We start from the raw sequence: 19,162 nt of genomic DNA on the forward strand, positions 1-19,162 counted from the left end.
GCACACATTCTAACATTAACCATGAGTTTACTATACAGTACCCTAACAGTGGACTTTTACAAGCCCATGATTATTAAAATCAATCACACCACCCTTGTCTACCCTTTCCATTGCTTCTTTGAATAATTCAATGGGCCAGATTCCCCCATCAATGGCAAAGCAACAACTCATCACTGACCACTGACCATAAAGAGTTTGTGAACTTTGTAGTGTGAAATTCTCCTTTCCTGATGTCAGCTGGAATCTGGCACCAAATCAACGGAATCTTCCAGGTGCCCAGGAGTAGCAATGTCATCACACAAACAGCCAATTACACTGAAGTTTCCTCCCAGACAGCAAACCAGGAAAGAAAATCCACCGAGCTCCTTCACAATTTTAACTTTACAGATATGGAATAAATGATTGGGGCAATCACATGAAATTAAGGTACATGCTAAAACATCAAGCAAGCTTTAAGAAGCACTAAAATGTGAATATTTTATCACAAAATATTAAAGTATTTTTTCAAGGCCAATGAGGGTTTTTGGCAATAATTATTAACTCATTTTGCCATTTAAGAACTGAACTGTACCTCCTTCATATCAAGTGTACCTTTTCCAAGAGTTTTAACAGTGAGGTTAATACCCTAATAAAGAAAATCTCACAAGTTCAATGATTTCTAAATAATTGTATTCAATAGTGCACTCTCTGGATAAGCACAGAATCACTGACAACAATTTCTAGATTTCTATGTTTAACTCCACATGTGTGAACTCCAGAAGCTGCTGTCAGTTCCAGTGGATTAACAATGACTAATGCTGACAGTTTCACCATTGTTACTGCCACAAAACCAAACAATAAGACCTTCCCTGTTGAGAACGGTGCTGACTATTCTTTCTAATATTTTTTGGTTTCCAAATGTTTCTAATGTCTTTCTTAAAACCTTGCGACATTACTTGAAAGAAATCTTTAATTATAAATTTAAATAAAAACACAAACCTTATCAACAATAATTAAATCCCCCACTTGAATGTTCGAGCTCTTCACAACCATGGTCCCTAGAGTGACAAAGGAAGAATACATTTTAACATAATTTCATCAAAATCCCAGGTTACAAACAATACCCCATTTATACTGGCAACTGCAAGATGGAGTCTGACACATTAGAGCCCAGGCAACCATATTCTTTTCTGAATGTCCACATCCACTTTCCAGAATTCATATTTATTTTCAATAAAAATGAGGCAAGGGGATACAAGAACAACAGCAGGACTCTGGGAAGCACCAAGGATCAGCGGGACCTTGGTGTGCAAATCTCTGGAATTCTCTGCCCGTTGAAGTGGTGGAGGCTGCCTCGCTAAATATTTTTAAGAAGCGGGTTGATGGGTTCTTGATAAGAGAGGGGATTAAGGGTTATGGGGAGAGGGCGGGAAAGTGGAACTGAGCCACAACAGATCAGCCATGATCTTATTGAATGGCGGGGCAGGCTCGAAGGGCTAGATGGCCTACTCCTGCTCCTATTTCTTATGTTCTTATGTTCTTATGTCAGAACAGGTGGATAGAGTAGTTAAAAAGGCAGATTTTATACCTACCTATATTAGCCAAGCATAGAGTTTAACAGCAAGGAAGTAATTTCATTGCTGTGTTAATGTAAGCTACGTATGAAACTAATAAATAAACTAACTTAAATTATATAACATGTTGGTTAGGCGTAGCTACAGTATTGTGTGCCGTTCTGGAATCTGCATTAAGGGAGGGATGTAACAGCACTGGAAGGGATGGGCATGAGTTTTAGTTATGAGGAGAGATAGGACAGACTGGAGTTGTTTTCCTTGGAGCAGAGGAGACTGAGGGGGGACATATTTGAGTTGTATAAAATTATGAGGGGCATAGATAGAGTAAGAAATATACAGAGGGAAGAAATCTTTCCTCTTGGTGAGGGATCAATGATCAGGGGGCATAGGTTTAAGGTAAGGGGTAGGAGGTTTAGAGGGGATGTGAGGAAAAGCTTTTCACCCAAAGGGTGGAAGTCTGGAACTTCCTGCCTGAAAGAGTGATGGAGGCAGAATCCTTCATTTAAGAAGTATTCAGATGTACACTTGTGATGCCACAGCACACAAGGCTATGGACCAAATGCTGGAAATTGAGATTCACTGGACAGTTTGCCTTTGACCGGCACAGACGCAATGGGCCTTTTTCTATGCTATATGCCTGTATGACTCTATAATAGAAACCTTGACCTGGCTTGAGGCCGAGGGTAGCATCTTTCCTCCATTCTCAGTAAGATCAACTGACAGTATAGATCAGGTGTTGGATTTAAGGGAGCAGAACAGGAGGTGGGCCTTGAACTTCCAGCTGTCATGCCACTCAGAGCCATTTTAAAAAAGATTGCTCAGGGCAGACCTGCTGTCTGCCCAGCTTGTAGCCAATTAAACAAATTATGTGGTCCATTAAAGCCTCTCCCCCATACCAAGTGAACTGGCTGGTCCCGTACGGTGGTCAAAACATGGCAAGCGAAAGGTGGTGGTCTTCTAGAGGTGGAGCGGGAAGCCAGCAGTGCCCACAGCTACCACACCAAGATGGAGAGAGCTATAGCCACAGTGCAGCTATGGAGATGGTCCCATTCCACAAGAACAGCCAACAGCTATGGCCTCCTTCCATTCATATGTTTTATTTTAAGTGTTCAGAAGTCATCTCAAGATGGAGGTGCCTTCTCTCTCTTTTATGTACACTGGTAGCTTCCACATTGATTGGTGTCATTGCTAGAGGGCCCTTCAGCCTCAGTAGCCCTGTTCTGAATGGCATAGCTAACCCACTTTCCGGCCACTAATGGGCTTGGCACTGAAAAATCACCTTGGGGATCTACCTTGCAGCAGAGTCAGGATTCAGAATTCTCTAGAAATCAGGACCCAGACACCAGAATGGAAACTCAGCCACAGAAGTTTCCTTTATCTCAATGCCCCACAGGTATTGCATTTATTTCTGAGCATCATTGGAAGCCCATTATATCTTTTAAGAAAAGAAGGTATGAAACTCTGCCCCTCCCTACTTCCTGAGCCAAAAGAGATAGAAAAGCAGAAAGTTCCATGATGCAGCGAAGAGTTTAATAAGGTTCTCTGATAGTGTGATATATTGACATTTTAATTTAATTCAGAAACAGCACATGGAAGCTTAGTAACAGCAAATGCTTACATTAAGAGAACAACACTGAAGTTGATAAAAGTAGATAAACCACAACAGCTCAATAACTACACCACAATACACCAAGTCTCAGAATGGCAGTTCCAGCACTTTATACTGAAAAATGCACTTTATTCTAACTGAACACAAAGCAAAGCTTTAATGCTTTATAATTATTACTGGTATCACATTTCCCACAGATGATGCTCATTATAGCTACCAATTATAATAAAGGTCCATTAAAGGATGGCCCTCTTGCCTACATGAAATCAATTAAAAATGTTTAAGAAGTACAGATGATTTCATTCATACTTTTTCCAGAGGTCTTTGGTGCCGTGGATAATGTCCCTGCCTCTCAGTCAGAAGCTCCGGGTTCCAGGTCCACCCCAGGACTTGGATGGCCATGGATGGTGCATTCATAATGCAGTCAAACAGCTTGAATGTCAACCTGTACATCCTCCCAACACGCCAATGCCCAGCAATAAGAGCAAGAGAGACTCCTAGTCAACCAGGCTTGATGTGGAGCAGGGGCGGGGTGAGAGAGCGGTGGATGGAGTGGAGCTCCTCTCCCCCCTCAAATTACAGTGAGCGACCTGCTCCAGGAATTACTATGGAAGCAAAATCTACCTCAGTGCACCGCTGGGTGCAGGAAGTTAAATTGGAATATTTTGTTTTGGGTGATGTTCGGTTTTAATCAATAGGTAATAACAATGTACACAACTCTGGTGCGGCCGCACTTGGAGTACTGTGTGCAGTTCTGGTCCCCACATTACAGGAAGGATGTGGAGGCTTTGGAGAGGGTGCAGAGGAGGTTTACCAGGATGTTGCCTGGTATGCAGGGGAGGTCCTATGAGGAGAGACTGAGGGATTTGGGGTTGTTTTCACTGGAAAGAAGGCGGCTAAGAGGGGATCTTATAGAAACATATAAGATGATTAGAGGTTTAGATAGGGTGGATGGTGATAGCCTGTTTCCTCGGATGGAGAAATCTAGCACGAGGGGGCATGGCTTTAAATTAAGGGGGGGTAGTTATAGGACGGATGTCAGGGGCAGGTTCTTTACCCAGAGGGTGGTGAGGGACTGGAATGCCCTGCCTGCTGCAGTTGTAAATGCGCCTAGTTTGGGGGCGTTTAAGAGATTGGTGGATAGGTTTATGGACGAAAAAGGAGTGGTTTAGATTAGTGGGTCAATGTTTTTTTTTTAAAAAATAAGACTGGTCGGCGCAACATTGTGGGCCGAAGGGCCTGTTCCGCGCTGTAATGTTCTATGTTCTATGTTCTATGTTCTATGAGTCAAGAGGATAAATTCTCTCCTCTCCTTATGATTTTCAAACCTCTGCCAGTGATATGGTGTTGACCAAAGGGGCATGTGCAGAGCAACTCAGGAGCATCACACACTTTCCGTGATGACTCTCTCCTCAATAGCAATCTGTATACATTGGAACCTCGCTGAAAAATATCCTTCACCAAGGACTGAAGCTATGCGAATGAGAAAATTAAACTAAAGTAGTGGTTAAAAATTATGATTACATACAAGAAAGCCTAAGTCAATGTCAGATTTAATGATCTCAGCTAGGGTACTAAGTTTCTCTCAGTGCTCAAGGATTAGAAAAAAAAATGGTGTCCTGATTTCTAGCTCCTGACCCCTGTCCTGCTGGAAGTGCCAGTGAATGAGATCAGACAGGGCACAGTTGTAATGTTCTACACAGTCGAGGGGTTATCAATATTTGTTGTCAATGCCTGGGTATAATTTGTGGCCACTTGTGAAACCTTCAGAGAGACAGCCAAGAGTGCCAAAGAGTGAATAAGATGAGGCGAGGAAAGAATTAAATGTAAAAGTAACTTATTTACAGATACTATTTGACTATCACAAAGCATCTTTCAATTCTATTTTCAGTTTAAATAAAACACAAGTCTCCTTTCACAAGTCTCTCCAAGTTGTGTGAAAATATGAGTGGCTTTTATTGACTCTTTTTCTCACACAGCATGGGATAACTTAAATGAAAGGGATTATGACCATATAAGACACAGAAACAACACGTCTATCAATGCAAGCATTGCTGGGTTTCCAACACTGAATTTTCAGTACATTTAAGTTTTGGGATATACTTTCAAGAAGTAGAACCTTAGGCCCAGCTGCAATAATGATCTGCAATATATTACATTTATTACCAGGCAAGCAGCCAGTTCAAGAGGAAATTAGCAGAAATGACAAAGGTCACGTTAGCTTTATTAGTTAAAGCACTTCATTTACATCTCTTGCAGGATGTACTCCACAACACAGCTTCAGATTAACAATAACCAGCCCAGCCCTCCGACGGTCCGACAACAAGCAGCAATTGCTAACACTTCCACTTTGCACTTATAGGCCAAGATTTTTCGGGCTTGTTTGATGCAAGTGCAAATCCCGTTATGGCCTCTAACTTGCAAGGGAGGGACATAACGGGATTTACGCCTGGAAGACCTCATAATGAGATTTTCCCTGACCCCACACCCCCCTCGCAGGCGACATAATCAAGTTCATGCCCAGTGATTTCCATCAATTTAAATAGATCTAAATATACAAGAAGGGCTTTATACTATAGCTTCTGGGATCCCCATATGTTCCGTCAACGTGCTGTGAGTCTGGTGGGAATCACTACTCATTTCCAAAACAGAGACTAGTCGTGATAAACATATCATGGGCTCAGGGGTGAGTATAGCTCCTGCGAGGTGAAGGAAACATCAATGCTCCGATGCTGATGATGATGGGTGAGGGAAGGACTTTAACTTCCAATTTGAGATCGGAGTGCATATGAAGCCGGGCTTATTGATGTCTTTGGGCCCCATCCCTCAGGAATGACGATGCAAAACACCTTTTAGAATCCCTACAATGCAGAAGGAGGCCATTTGGTCCATCGAGTCTGCACCAACTACGATCCCACCCAGATCCTAGGGTCATCCACTCCCTGCTGCAACTCCCTTTCGAGCCCACAGTGTTACAATATCTGCCTATATGCATTATAACGGAAAAGGTTCTCAGCAGGGCAAGGGTTAATGTGGGACTGGAGAGTGGCACCGTCCATAACATGACGTCTGTAGTCACATGATAGGAGAACAGTCTAGAAGGGCATTCTGTAAGCAGCTAGCCTGCATGGTGGGAACAACACCATGCCAGACCATACTGTAAACTGTAAATAGTTAAAGTTTTATTTATTGGTCACAAATAAGGTTTACATTAACTGCAATGAAGTTACTATGAAATTCCTCAACGCACCTAACCAGCATGTCTTTCGGACTGTGGGAGGAAACCAGAGCACCCAGAGGAAACCCACACAGACACAGTGAGAACATGCAAACTCCAACAGATAGTGACCCAAGCCGGGAATTGAACCCAAGTCCCTGGCACTGTGAAGCAGCAGTGCTAACTACTGTGCGGTTAAAGCCTGGGTTATGGGGATAGGGTCTGGGTGGGATTGTTGGTGCAGGTTCAATGGGCTGAATGGCCTCTTTCTGCACTGTAGGGATTGTATGATTTTTCTATGATTCTATGATACCAATAAAGATGATGATATTTAAACACACAATTCTCAAGATCTCATCAATGAGTCAACACTACGGCAGCATGATGATCCCATGTTATGACGGTCAGGGTACCCAAAGAAGAAGAACAACCCCTCCATGCACCCCCCATAACATCTAGTTTTAACACTCCCATCAATCCCACTCTGGGCAGTGTGGCCATAAAATTCCAGCCATACCATCCTCTCCCTTTTAAAATCATCGATGGAAAACTCCGCATTACAAAATGCCCACTAAAGCCCTGATTTTACCGGGGTGGGAGAGGCTCGCAGAACGGCATTCCCCGTTGGCCTCGGGCATGACGAGCCTTGGGCAACCGTGCCGGTAAAATCAGGGCCTGAGACTAAGATTTTGGAACAGACTTTTTTTTTGAAAGATGGGCCAGCGTTTCTATTAGCTTAGTGGCAGAAGGCCACTGGAATCATTCACAGCAGAAGCTCCCAGCTTCATCTGGCAAGTTTGCAAATAATTGTGTCAGCTTCCATACGTTGGCTCTACCACTCCACCCCTTTACTGACTCCGTACTGTCAAACTGGTTGTCCAGTGTCCAATCTGGCATGAATTACAATTTCCTCCAGATAAGGACAGGAAGACCACAGCCAGCTTCTTCAATCCCCTGCCAGAAATACATGCTTTTGCCACTGACTCCCCCTGCCCCCCTAGCTATTGCCTTTGATGAATCAGGCTGTTCACAAATTCAGCATCGTAGTTGGCACTTAGCTGAGCTTCCAGCTAAGGGGAGGGTGTGGATATGAATCAGCCATGATTCACACTCCTGAATATTTGTCAGCCTCATTATGTAGGTCGACACTCGAAAAATGGCCACTAGGTTAAGATATTGAAGAGCAGCCTACACATGTGGAAATGTACATCAGCAAATGTCAACAGTTTCAGGAAACATGGGGAGAAAGTGCCAAAAATGTAATGGGCTATTTGTTAATTCTAAAGACAAATGCTAAATTTGAAGTCTCAAGTAATGTGGTGAATACCATTTTCGCAAAAAAGTGCACAACCTGTATGATTCAAACTCACGCTCCAAATCCACCAAGGGAGAATCTAACCACCTCCCTTCACATTCAGTGGCATTTACGTCATTGAATTCTGACTGTCATCCAATAGAGATCAGCTAGCTCAGTACAGACAAGAGTCAGAGCTTACTGGAATGTCAACATAGTTGTTAGCACTGATATCCCTCAGCCCCAGGGACTCAGGTCTGATTCAAACTTTGGGTGCACATTCTCCCCGTGTCTGCATGAATTTCTTCCGGGTGTTCCGGTTTCCCCCCCACAGTCCAAAGGTGTGCTGGTTAGTTGGATTGGCTATGCTAAATCAACCCTTAGTGTCGGGGGATTAGTGGGGTAAATGTATGGGGTTACAGGGATAGGACCTGGGTGGGATTGTTGTCGGGCCAAATGGCCTCCTTCTGTACTGTAGGGATTCTATGTTTCTGCTCTTTGTCTCTCAGTTCCACGTCGGAGTGCATTTAGAAATTGATCAATCCTCTGGAGGATAATTTTAATTTGGGGTGATGGTGTCCAGGGTCTCCCACCATTTTTTCTGATTTTTATTCCTACTGACTTTAACTGAAATAAAAAATTGAGAGAAATGTATAATGGGAGGGCATTGTCCATTATATACTATCATCTGGTGTTAATATTACACAACAGCCTCCATAGTTTATTAACTAAGATCCAGGATGTTTTACCTGCCTCACCCCATTGCTAACATAAGCAATGGGTGGTTCAGTAATTATGCTGAATCACTTAAGGATATTTTTGAATAAATTAATAGAGACAAACAATACCTGACTAATTAAACATCCTTTTCACATGTCAGATATTCAGAGAACAATGACCAGAACTCTACAGCCATTCATGCCCCACCACCAGAGAGGATGGAGAACTTGGCACTCAGCCAAACCTCTGTTCACTGCATCGGGATGGGAGATTCCCACTGGCACGAAAAGCTGGAGAATCCCACCCAATATTTTTGTTTGGTAGCAGTGGCGTGGAGAGAAACTGGCCTAATCATACAAGAAATCGGTTCCAAACCTTTTGAAGGAGCCAGAAATAGAAGTAGACCTTACAGGGTCGGTGCAGATTAGTAAGAGCCGATTGTGTTGAGTTCTCTAACTCAACCTTGCATCCCATTTCAGATTGGATTAGTTCCACAACATTGAGATTTCATGGCACTGTTCTGGCCATCTGTCAGGGTTAAACACAGCAACCATCTCATAAAAAAAATGAGGTCAGCTCTGAGCCCTGCCAGCACTGTAAGTCTTTCAGCATGTTTGGTCATTTGTTCGTGCTCTTAAACATCTCTGCAGGTCATCTCAATCCACACAGGGCTCTCTCCATACGTTGTGGATTCAAATAGGGCAGCAACAGGCTATTTTATAAACCTCAAGAGCAGAAACCAATTCCTACTGTGAGGTTTGTGACAGAATTACTAATTCTGAAATTGATTCAATGATACTTCAAAGACATATTGGTGTAGGGCAGGATTTTCCGATCCCTCTTGCAGGCAGGATTTTCCGATCCTGCCGAGGCCAACGGGAATTTAAATGGATCACTGCATTTGCTTTGGCAAAATCCACCAAAATAGGGTTGGAAAGCCTTGGCGATAGTGCTTAAAGTTTGTTAGTTTTGTGCTACTGGTAATACTTCAAATATTTTAGACTACATTTAATTCATTTGTAAAGATTTGGTCCTTATAACTATAGATGTCTGCTTGGTGCTGATGAAGTGTCTCAATATCATGTTGTGGGGGAGGGGGGAGAGAGATGAATATTCCACATTTACTTAAAAATCTTCTACAAGTAAATCTAATCGAAGAGTGAAACTAACAGCAGTCTTTTAGTTTTAAACCAAACCACCTTTGCTACATGAACAACAGATACATCATAAATCTCTAGGAGTGCTCCAAATGGGGGCTTTGTCACATCACTTGGTAGCAATAGAGAAACAGCACATATGCTCTCCAAGAACAGAGCCTTTGATTTTAAATGTTGTTCAATTTAGTTAAATCCTACTGTTTTGGCAGCTGGCAACAGGATACAAGAAGCAGGAGCAGGGCCCTAGGTGCTGACCTCTCGCCGTGAGCTTGCTGTAGATCTGGGAGTTCACTTCTTTGTCTCGGACATAACATCGAATCTCTTCCACTGCCTCTCGAATGACTGTCACTGCCAAGACAAAACCCTGCAAGCCAAAAATAAAATCAAAGTCAAAACTTTTTGGGCTGGTAAACACATTCATCGCCATACATTGCCCTCACTAAAAACACAGCGCCAGAAGCTGGGCAGCATTTAACAAATTGAAATGAGGTAGTGATTGCTTCAAACCAACCTAAGACAGTAAACAACAGGTTTCCAGGCTAGAGAGCTGTATTCTGAGGGCAAGTGCATTATTCTTACAAAGTGTACTATTCTTACAAAGTGTACCTGACCAAGCTGTAACGTAATAAATCATTACACCTCTTTATTTAAACTAAACATAACTATTATTGCGTTTACAGACGTCTCTTTTGAAAAACTGTTCTGAAGACCTAATATTTTGTACCCACCCAAACGAAAGACCCCCAAGTTCAGTTCCTGACATTCACTGATCTCAGCTACAGCGGTAGTTATGGGTTATAATTAGCCTCGGTACCCAAGGCAAGGGAGGGAGCAAACATTATTCCAGGTTTCCCATTGCTGCTTTACTGTCCAACGGCCACTACACGTCTGTAGAACTTGGGCAGGAACCGACAGGTGCAGCTGTGATGCTTTCCATGGTTGACTGGCCTGTGAATTCTCATCCCCGAGATTCACACAAAGGGTCGCTTAGAAAGAACTCTAGCGGGCTGCTGACAGTACTGAAGTTGTACCTCAGTAACGATCAGCACCATCTAGACAGAATGAAAGAAAATGTGTGGAATTGGCAACTCTGAAGAATGTTTCAAAATAAAAGCAGATGAATATTCTGCCAACACCCTTGATTTTGCTGAGCATGGAACAATGTAGAAAACCATGGAACCACTGAAGAAGCAGTTTGAGGCTAGCATCATAAAGGGACTGCAAACTCTTTCTTCAATGATGAACGAAGATGGGCCAAATGGCCTTTTTAGTATGCACTGCTGATGGAGACATTACATTTGGCCTCATGATTCGAAACTCAGGGTAGGAAAAGCCAAACAGCAATCCTACTGCAGAATAAATGTGTCAAGATAGGGATAGGTTTAACTGTGATGTTCTCCCTCTCTCTGGGTGAATTGTCTAACAGAGCTCAGTTCTCTAGGCCTAAATATGATTAGTGACCAAAGGCTCCACATGTGACAGCACTTCCAAAGAAGAGAAATGGACAGGTCAAAAAAGAAAACACTTCTCTTAGTGCAGGTGGAAATCAATGCCTGAACGTTGCACACGCACAGCTCAAGAGCATTATAAATAAATTGTGCTTTTGTGCTAATAGGAACTGCAGGGTAAAGAGCTGAGGTCCACAATCTTTGTGTGCCCACAGTTTTGTACCTTACACGTGCCCTCACTGGAGTGTTTGATTCCAATCCAGAATGGCACAGACAAATTTCAACCCCACCCAGAAATATCTGAATTCCAAACCGAACTTGAGCACATTCTGCCAGATCCCATCTACTGGATGGAACACAGAATCTCAGTGATGAAGACACATAAAATAGCAACCTACCCCATCTCTCAATCACCAGCCAGGCCCAGAAAACCACTAGGCTCAGGTATTCTGCTTCAGCAGAATGTCTGCCCACCACAAAAGTAATTTTCCAGAGTTATTGGATAATAATGACAGGTTAGAATCATAGAATTCCTCAGGAGTCATTCAGCCCATCAAGTCTGCACTGACGCTTCAGCAGAGCATCTTACCCGGACTCAACACCCCCTCCCCCCACCCGCTTAACCTGCAACCCCATGCATTTATCCCACTAATCCCCCTGACCAACACAAAGGCAATTTGGCATGGCCAATTCACCTAACCTTGCCATCTTTGGACTGTGGGAGGAAACTGAAGCAGCCAGAGGAAACCCACGCAGACATGGGGAGAAGATGCAAATTCCACACAGACAGTCACCCAAGGCTGGACTTGAACCCGGGTCCCTGGTGCTGAGATAGAGATTCTAATCACTGTGCTACCTAAAGATCTCCAACTTTAGCCAGAGAAGGTAGCCTTGAGAGGGCACAGTGTTCTGCTGCAGTGGAAAATGTACATTAAAAGTTTTGTTGAGTCATGCTGAAATGGTTTAGTAGCCATTTAACTTGTCCTTCTGCCACCCATAAGTGAGCATCAGGGAAGGGAGTGTCTTGCTCAGCAAACAGCTTTACTATGGGGCAAAAGATTTAAAATATGCTTGACAGAAATTCGCCATTACTTTAAATAGGCGGCATGGTGGCACAGTGGTTAACACTGCTACCTCAGTGCCAGGGACCTGGGTTCAATTCCGGCTTCGGGTCACCATCTGTGTGAAGTTTGCACATTCTTCCTGTGTCTGCATGGGTTTCCCCCGGGTGTTCTGGATTCCTTCCACGCTCCAAAGATGTGCAGGTTAGGTGGATAGGCCATAGTAACTTGTTGTAGATTAGGGGGGTTCGTTGGGGTAAATATGTGGGGTTACAGGGCCAGGCCTAGGTAAGATAACCTGTCAGAAAGTGGGTGCAGACTTGATGGGCTGAATGGCCTCCTTCTGCACTGTAGGGGTTCTATGAAAATGCCCATATTGGAACATGCCCCCCACTCTATTTCTCATCTCTTACCATCTAGTTCTGCAAAATCAATGGCAGAGTTTAGATATCTCTGTTGTAATCATCTATAATCTACAAATCAAACACCAGCAGCCTAGTAGTGACTCATAGTAAGTCACTGATTTTATTTAAAATCCATCACCTTACTTCCTGAAACCTCTCAAACTGCACTGTCCTTGCTTTGCGCTGACATCATCCTCAATCCACAAGAATTGCTTTGACAAAGGTGATATTAAACTAAACGTTAGTTAACTATCTGATTAGATCAGCTCAACCGGTTCAAAAGTCTGAAGTAAACACCTGACAGTGACCTCAGCATAGATGTCAAACTATCCTCAGCTTCCCTCCTCTATTCTCCTGAAGGAACAGACTCTTATGGGTGGAATTCTCCAGGCCTTCCGACCTGCGGGATTTCCCAGTCCCGACAAAGTCGACCCCCCTCCCCCCACCGCAGGTTTCCAAGACAGCTGCATGGGTGAGGCTTGTAAATTGCTACCCACTTCAGTGGAATCCAATATTGAGCTGCCTCTGCGGGGCTTTTGGGGGTGGGGGGTTGGGGGTGGTGGGGGTGGGTGGGGGTGGGAGGTGGGATTTGGAGGGGCTAGGCTGCAGAATTCTATTCTTAGTTAGGACACACTGTCATGAGGGCTGGAAATCTATCTCAGGCAAGTGGTTACTGACAGTCAGTATTAGTGGGATATTTAACCACAGAAGCATCATAACCAACTTCATTGATCAGGCATCTGTTCACAAAAGCGCATACCTAGAAATGTTTCAGCAGTGGTCTCTGAAATGCAGTCGGCAGCCAGACGACCAACTTTATGTATTCCTTAACCTCAGGATATTAAGGCCAATTGTGGGACCCCAGTGGCGATCAGTCAGCTCAGCATGCACTTGAGTTTGCAAATGGATCAGTCGGACTTAGAACCACACAAAATAAAAGCATCAGGGCAACTCCAGCAGTCTTGGTCTTTGAATATCATTACGCCGAACACAAGGCAGCATGTTATCCTGTGCATGCCACACAATAGATGTTAAATAAAGATCTCGTTTTGAAAAAAGGACTCCCAACAGGTTGACTGGCTGTAACCGCATCGTCTCAACACACTGCAGGCAGATGTTTGGATAATCAGTTCCAGGAGTGAAGCCTTGTGACATTTCCACAATAGAGCTTCAAGCTATTCATAGAGATTCTTAAACTAGCCAATCTAGTCACTGGCAGTCACACCTAACCCACAAAACTTGGCCCTATCTGCATCTGTTCATACTGGAACCTGCAGTCGTTTCAAAGGGCTTCAGTAAAACGAATGGCAGATTGATGTTACAAAAATTAAGTGGCAATTATACAATAAATCTATTCAGCACAGTCACAGAAATCAGATAATGCAGTTTTGGTCTGTTTAAAAAATCTGCTCAGACGGCTTGGTGCCATTTTGCTGTGCTGGAACAGAACTGGCCAGAAAACAACCAATGCATTTGCCATTTATGCCTTTTTAGAAACACAAAAACATAAAAACAGTATAACAAATAGTATAACAAATAGTTCTAAAATACAGGTCAGTAAGAAACTGTTGAACAGGAAACATACCCATTTGCCTGTGATAACAAAAAGCAAATGGGTGATTAATTGTTTTATCACTAATTGTGCAGAATCTCTTCTCCATCAGATGAATGCCAACCTATAAGAAGTCTTTCACAAACAAGCTTAACCGTACACATTCCAGAGTCCAGCTGTTCCAGTATAAGCACACATTTACAGTTTGATTCATACAAGAAATTAGTGGCAATATTAATTGTCAAGATCAAAGATTCAATATATAAAATGTATTGAACAGAAATACACGACATACAGTCATGACAAATGGCCGGAATTCTCCAGCCACCAGCGACGCTGCCACCGAGAATGAAGAATTTGGTGCTCAGCCAAACCTGCATTCAATGCCGTGTGTGAACGGCTGGAGAATTCCGGCCAAATTCATCATTTAACGGGCAGAATTTTCCATTCTATGCACAGACTGCTGGCTGGGATAAGAAAACCAGCAAGTATCTCTCCCCAGCTGCACAGCTGAGTTTACTCTCTACATTCTCTGGCATTCATGCACAAAACACTGGAGGTGTGATCTTTCATCACAGTCGGGGTAAGATTGACAATACCAGCTCCATGGAGATTGGGATGCAAACAGTGTGATCTGCAATAAGACACACACACAGCAAACCCCTCCTCCCACTGCCCTCCACACACACAGAAGGGGAACCTTCTCTCGATGGAGAACTCCAAAATGTGCATCCCCTCCCCCCTCAAACCACACCCCAGGCAGTGCATGACCCTTTGCCCACCGCCAGGGTTATATTTAGCTGGGCACCCCGGGCAGATACCCCTCGATTGCATCAACTTTTTAAGAAGCTGTTGTAAACTTCACTGGCACAAAGGAATTCTAAATGTGAGGGGAAACATATGGCGAGGAAGCCCCATGATAATATTTAAACTTATTAAAATGTATTGAAATGAGGTTCCTGTCCTCATTATGACACTGGTGGCAGACGAGGAAAATCGGAAAATCCTCGGCATAAATACTCCCTCTATAGCAAGGATATCAAAACTGCACACAATACTCCAGATATGGCCTCATCAATGCCCTATATAATTATTGCAAAACATCCCTAACCCTCTGCTCAAATTCTCTCGCTATGAACTGCAACATACCATTTGCCTTCTTCACTGCCTAGTCTACCTCTCCTATCATCATACTGCTATCATTCTTACTTTCATGCTTACTTTCAATGATTGATGCACGAGGGCACAAAGGTCTCACTGAGTTTCTACTTCTCTCAATTTACACCCATTCAAGTGATAATCGGCCTTCCTATTGTTGCTACCAAACTGGAAAACCTCACATTTATCCACATTACACAGTATCTACCATGTATATGCCCACATACTCAGCCTGTCCAAATCATACTGAAGCACTGCTGCATCCTCATCATACATCATCCTCCTACCCAACTTTGTATCATCTGCAAATTTGGAGATAATACATTCAGTTCCCTCTTCCAAATCATTAATATATAACGTGAACAGTTGGGGTCCTACCAGATTCCTGTGGAACCTCACTCGTTGCTGACTGCCAATCAGGAAAAGACCCATTTATGTCAACTCTTTGCTTCCTGTTTGCTAACTAGTTTTCTATCCACCTCAAGAAATCACTTGCGATCCCACATGCTTTAACTTAACGTAGTATGTTGCGTGAGACCTTATCAAAAGCCTTATGGAAGTCTAAATAAACTGCATCCACTGGTTTTCCTTGGTGAACTCTACTAGTTACACTCTCAAAGAATTCCAGTAGATTTGTCAAGCATGAATTTCTCTTTTGTAAATTCATGCAGACATACCACTGCCTTCAAAATGTTGAGTTATGAAATCCTTGAAAATGGACTCTAGCAACTTCCCAGTACCGTTATTAAGCTCACTGATCTACAGCTCCCTGTTTTCTCTCTAACTTCCTTTTTGAATAGTGGGCTTACATTAGTTACCCTCCAATCTGTAGGAACCAGTCCAGAGTCCAAAGGCTTTTGGAAAATAACCACCGATGGATCTACTATTTCCAGGGTGACTTCCTTAAGTACACTGAGATGAAGATCATCAGGACCTAGAGATTTATCCACCTTCAAACCCATCAATTTCTCCCAAACAATTTCTCTACTAACGTTGATTTTCTTCAGTTCCTCACTGAAACTTGTTTCTTTCAGAACTTCTGGTACATGATTCATGTCTTCCTTTGTAGATGATACTTGCCTTGACAAATCCTAGTCCTGGAGCCTTCTTATGCAAAAGTTCTTGAGCACAACGAATGTGCGTGTTTATACGGCTCAGGATTAAAATAATATCAGTCTGAATTACATCACTAAGCTTAGCTTTTGTATATCAAATTGCCTGGCTTAAAGGGCAAACGCTGTCCCAAACTTCACTGATAAAATGGCGCAGGGTGTGAAAGTAACTTGAAATGCAAGTAGCACATTGCCATTATCTTAATCAACCATATGCCCCACTATTGTTCAGTACTAAAGTCAAAATTGAGGCTTATTGGTCTGCAGTATTCATTTGGACAATGGTTGGCCTTAAACATGAGTTTCTTGGAGCTTCTGAGCAGTATGATGGTAGGAGATGAATGATGGACTTACCAAAGGAGCCCAATATGTGTACAGGGCCCCAAGTCGCAAATCTGGTACAAATTGCGAACACGCCAACATCAGGAAGTACAAATTGAAGAAATACTTAAACTGGTTAAAAAGGACCTAAAAAGAGAGAAAAAATACATTAAGTTCTAAATAAAATAACGCAGTCTGGAACACTGAAGAAGAAGAAGTTGATTTTGAAACAGTGAGATTTAAAACATTATTTTAAAGCAATGGGTTTTATCAATTTCCCACAACCTCCCATGCATGACCCCCATCCCAAAAAAGACCATTCAACAACATACTTGGAAGTGGTATTGAAACTACAAAACACTGTCCCCAGGATGGAACTGACAGGACTACTTGCCCTGGGGTAGACTTTCTGCACTGGACACATTTGGCAAACTTGGGTGCAAATTGCTATTGAAGTTGTACTTATTTCCTGTCATAGTTCAGGACCATGGTTTTCTAGCCACACCACTGTGTCTCCTCTCTTCCCTCTCTCATCACCCCTCAAGCCCTCCACCCCATCCCACAGGTGATTCAGTAGCCAGCGAAACTGCAGCTTACTTCGATGGGACCATAATGTCCTCCCAGACAGAAGATTAAATCCTGGCCCAAGTCTCCACACTAACATTCTCTGCATTACCACAAACATGCGGTGTGTTTCCCCACCTTTCACTACCTCCACAATTCCCCACCCACCTCCTCATGCCCCCAGCAGGATTTACCAACATTGCCAAAGTCAATGGACTTTTGGCTGGCTTGTCACAGCCACTGATTCAGGTTCCACCACATTGAGGCCAGAAAATCCTGGCCAAGATATTCCATGAACCAGCACAGACAGTTCATAGAATATAACTGATTTACTTTCTTTTCATTTCACTCCTCTATTTAAGACTGGCAACTTGGTGCATTTTAATAGGGCAGAAAAAAAAGTTAGCAGTCAACTACCTGTGAATCATCTGATTTGAAATTACTGAAAAGATTTTAATACTCTACAAACACGTTACAAACTGGGCAGCATGGGGTGACACAGTGGTTAACACTGCTGCCTCACAGTGCCAGAGACGTGGGTTCAGTTCCCGGTTTGTGTCACTGTCTGCAGAGTCTGCACGTTCTACCCGGTTTCTGTGCTCTGGTTTCCTCCCACAGCAAAAAAAGACATGCTGGTTAGGTGCATTGGTCATGCTAAATTCTCCCTCACTGTACCCGAACAAGCGCCGCAGTGTGCCCACTAGGGGATATTCACAGTTACTGCATTGCAGTGTTAATGTAAGTCTATTTGTGACACTGATAAATAAACTTTAAACTTAGTATCACTGGGGTACACTAGTTAGTTTCTTGGTGAATTAAATATTTCTTTAATACTTGAACATGTTTGCAAAGTACTTTCTAGTGCCTTTGTCTTTTAAAAGTTCTGGTCACCTTATTATAAAAAGGATATTATTAAACTAGAAAGAATGCAGAAAAGATTTACTAGACGCTACTGAGACTTGATGATTTGAGTTATAAGAACATAAGAACATAAGAAATAGGAGCAGGAGTAGGCCATCTAGCCCTTCGAGCCTGCCCCGCCATTCAATAAGATCATGGCTGATCTGTCGTGGCTCAGTTCCACATTCCCGCCCTCTCCCCATAACCCTTAATCCCCTCTCTTATCAAAAACCCATCAACCCGCGTCTTAAAAATATTTAGCGAGGTAGCCTCCACCACTTCAACGAGCAGAGAATTCCAGAGATTCACCACCCTTTGAGTGAAGAAGTTCCTCCTCAACTCCGTTCTAAACCGCCTCCCCCTTTATCTTGAGGCTGTGCCCCCTAGTCCTACTGTCCTTTCTGAGCGGGAAGAGTCTCTCCACCTCTATCCTATCCATCCCATTCATCATCTTATACGTCTCAATGAGATCTCCCCTCATTCTTCTAAACTCTAACGAGTACAAGCCTAGTTTATTCAGCCTCTCCTCATAGCTCAACCCCCTCAACTCCGGCATCAGCCTAGTAAACCTCCTCTGCACTCCCTCCAAGGCCAAAATATCCTTGCGTAAGTACGGCGCCCAAAACTGCACACAGTACTCCAGCTGCGGCCTCACCAATGCCCTATACAGCCGCAGCAAGACCTCCCTACTTTTATATTCTATCCCCCTCGCTATGAAGGCCAGCATCCCATTCACCTTCCTGACCAATTATAAGGAGAGGCTGGATCGACTGCGACTGTTTTCTCTGGAGCGCAGCAGACTTAGGGGTGATCTTATAGACGTCTATACGATAATGAGCAGTGAAGATCAGCTAGATGGTCAACATCTTTATTCCAAAGGTAGTGGAGTCTAACACGAGAAGGCATAGGTTTAAGGTGAGAGGGGAGAGATATAAAAGGGTCGAGAGAGGCATTTTTTCAAACAGAGGCTGATGAGTGTCTGGAACAAGCTGCCAGATGCAGGTACAATTTTGTCTTTTAAAAAGCATTTGGACAGTTACATGGGTAAGGTGGGTATAGAGGGATATGGGCCAAACGAGACTATCTCAGTGG

The 19,162-nt window shown here is 43.3% G+C and overlaps 1 protein-coding gene across 1 annotated transcript in view; it reads right to left on the reverse strand.

Moving 5' to 3' along the window:
• atp9a (ATPase phospholipid transporting 9A) overlaps positions 1-19,162 on the reverse strand; it is a 179,232-nt gene that overhangs the window by 111,885 nt on the left and 48,185 nt on the right. Inside the window, exons 3-5 of the mRNA XM_080205002.1 lie at positions 16,640-16,753; positions 9,806-9,914; positions 979-1,037 (exon numbers count right to left, since the gene is read on the reverse strand). Of these exons, the coding sequence (XP_080061128.1) occupies positions 979-1,037; positions 9,806-9,914; positions 16,640-16,753 (282 nt within the window). The remainder of the gene's footprint in view (positions 1-978; positions 1,038-9,805; positions 9,915-16,639; positions 16,754-19,162) is intronic.

This window comes from Carcharhinus amblyrhynchos, chromosome 16, assembly GCF_965287045.1.
Source record: "Carcharhinus amblyrhynchos chromosome 16, sCarAmb.v2.hapA, whole genome shotgun sequence".
NCBI lineage: Eukaryota > Metazoa > Chordata > Chondrichthyes > Carcharhiniformes > Carcharhinidae > Carcharhinus > Carcharhinus amblyrhynchos.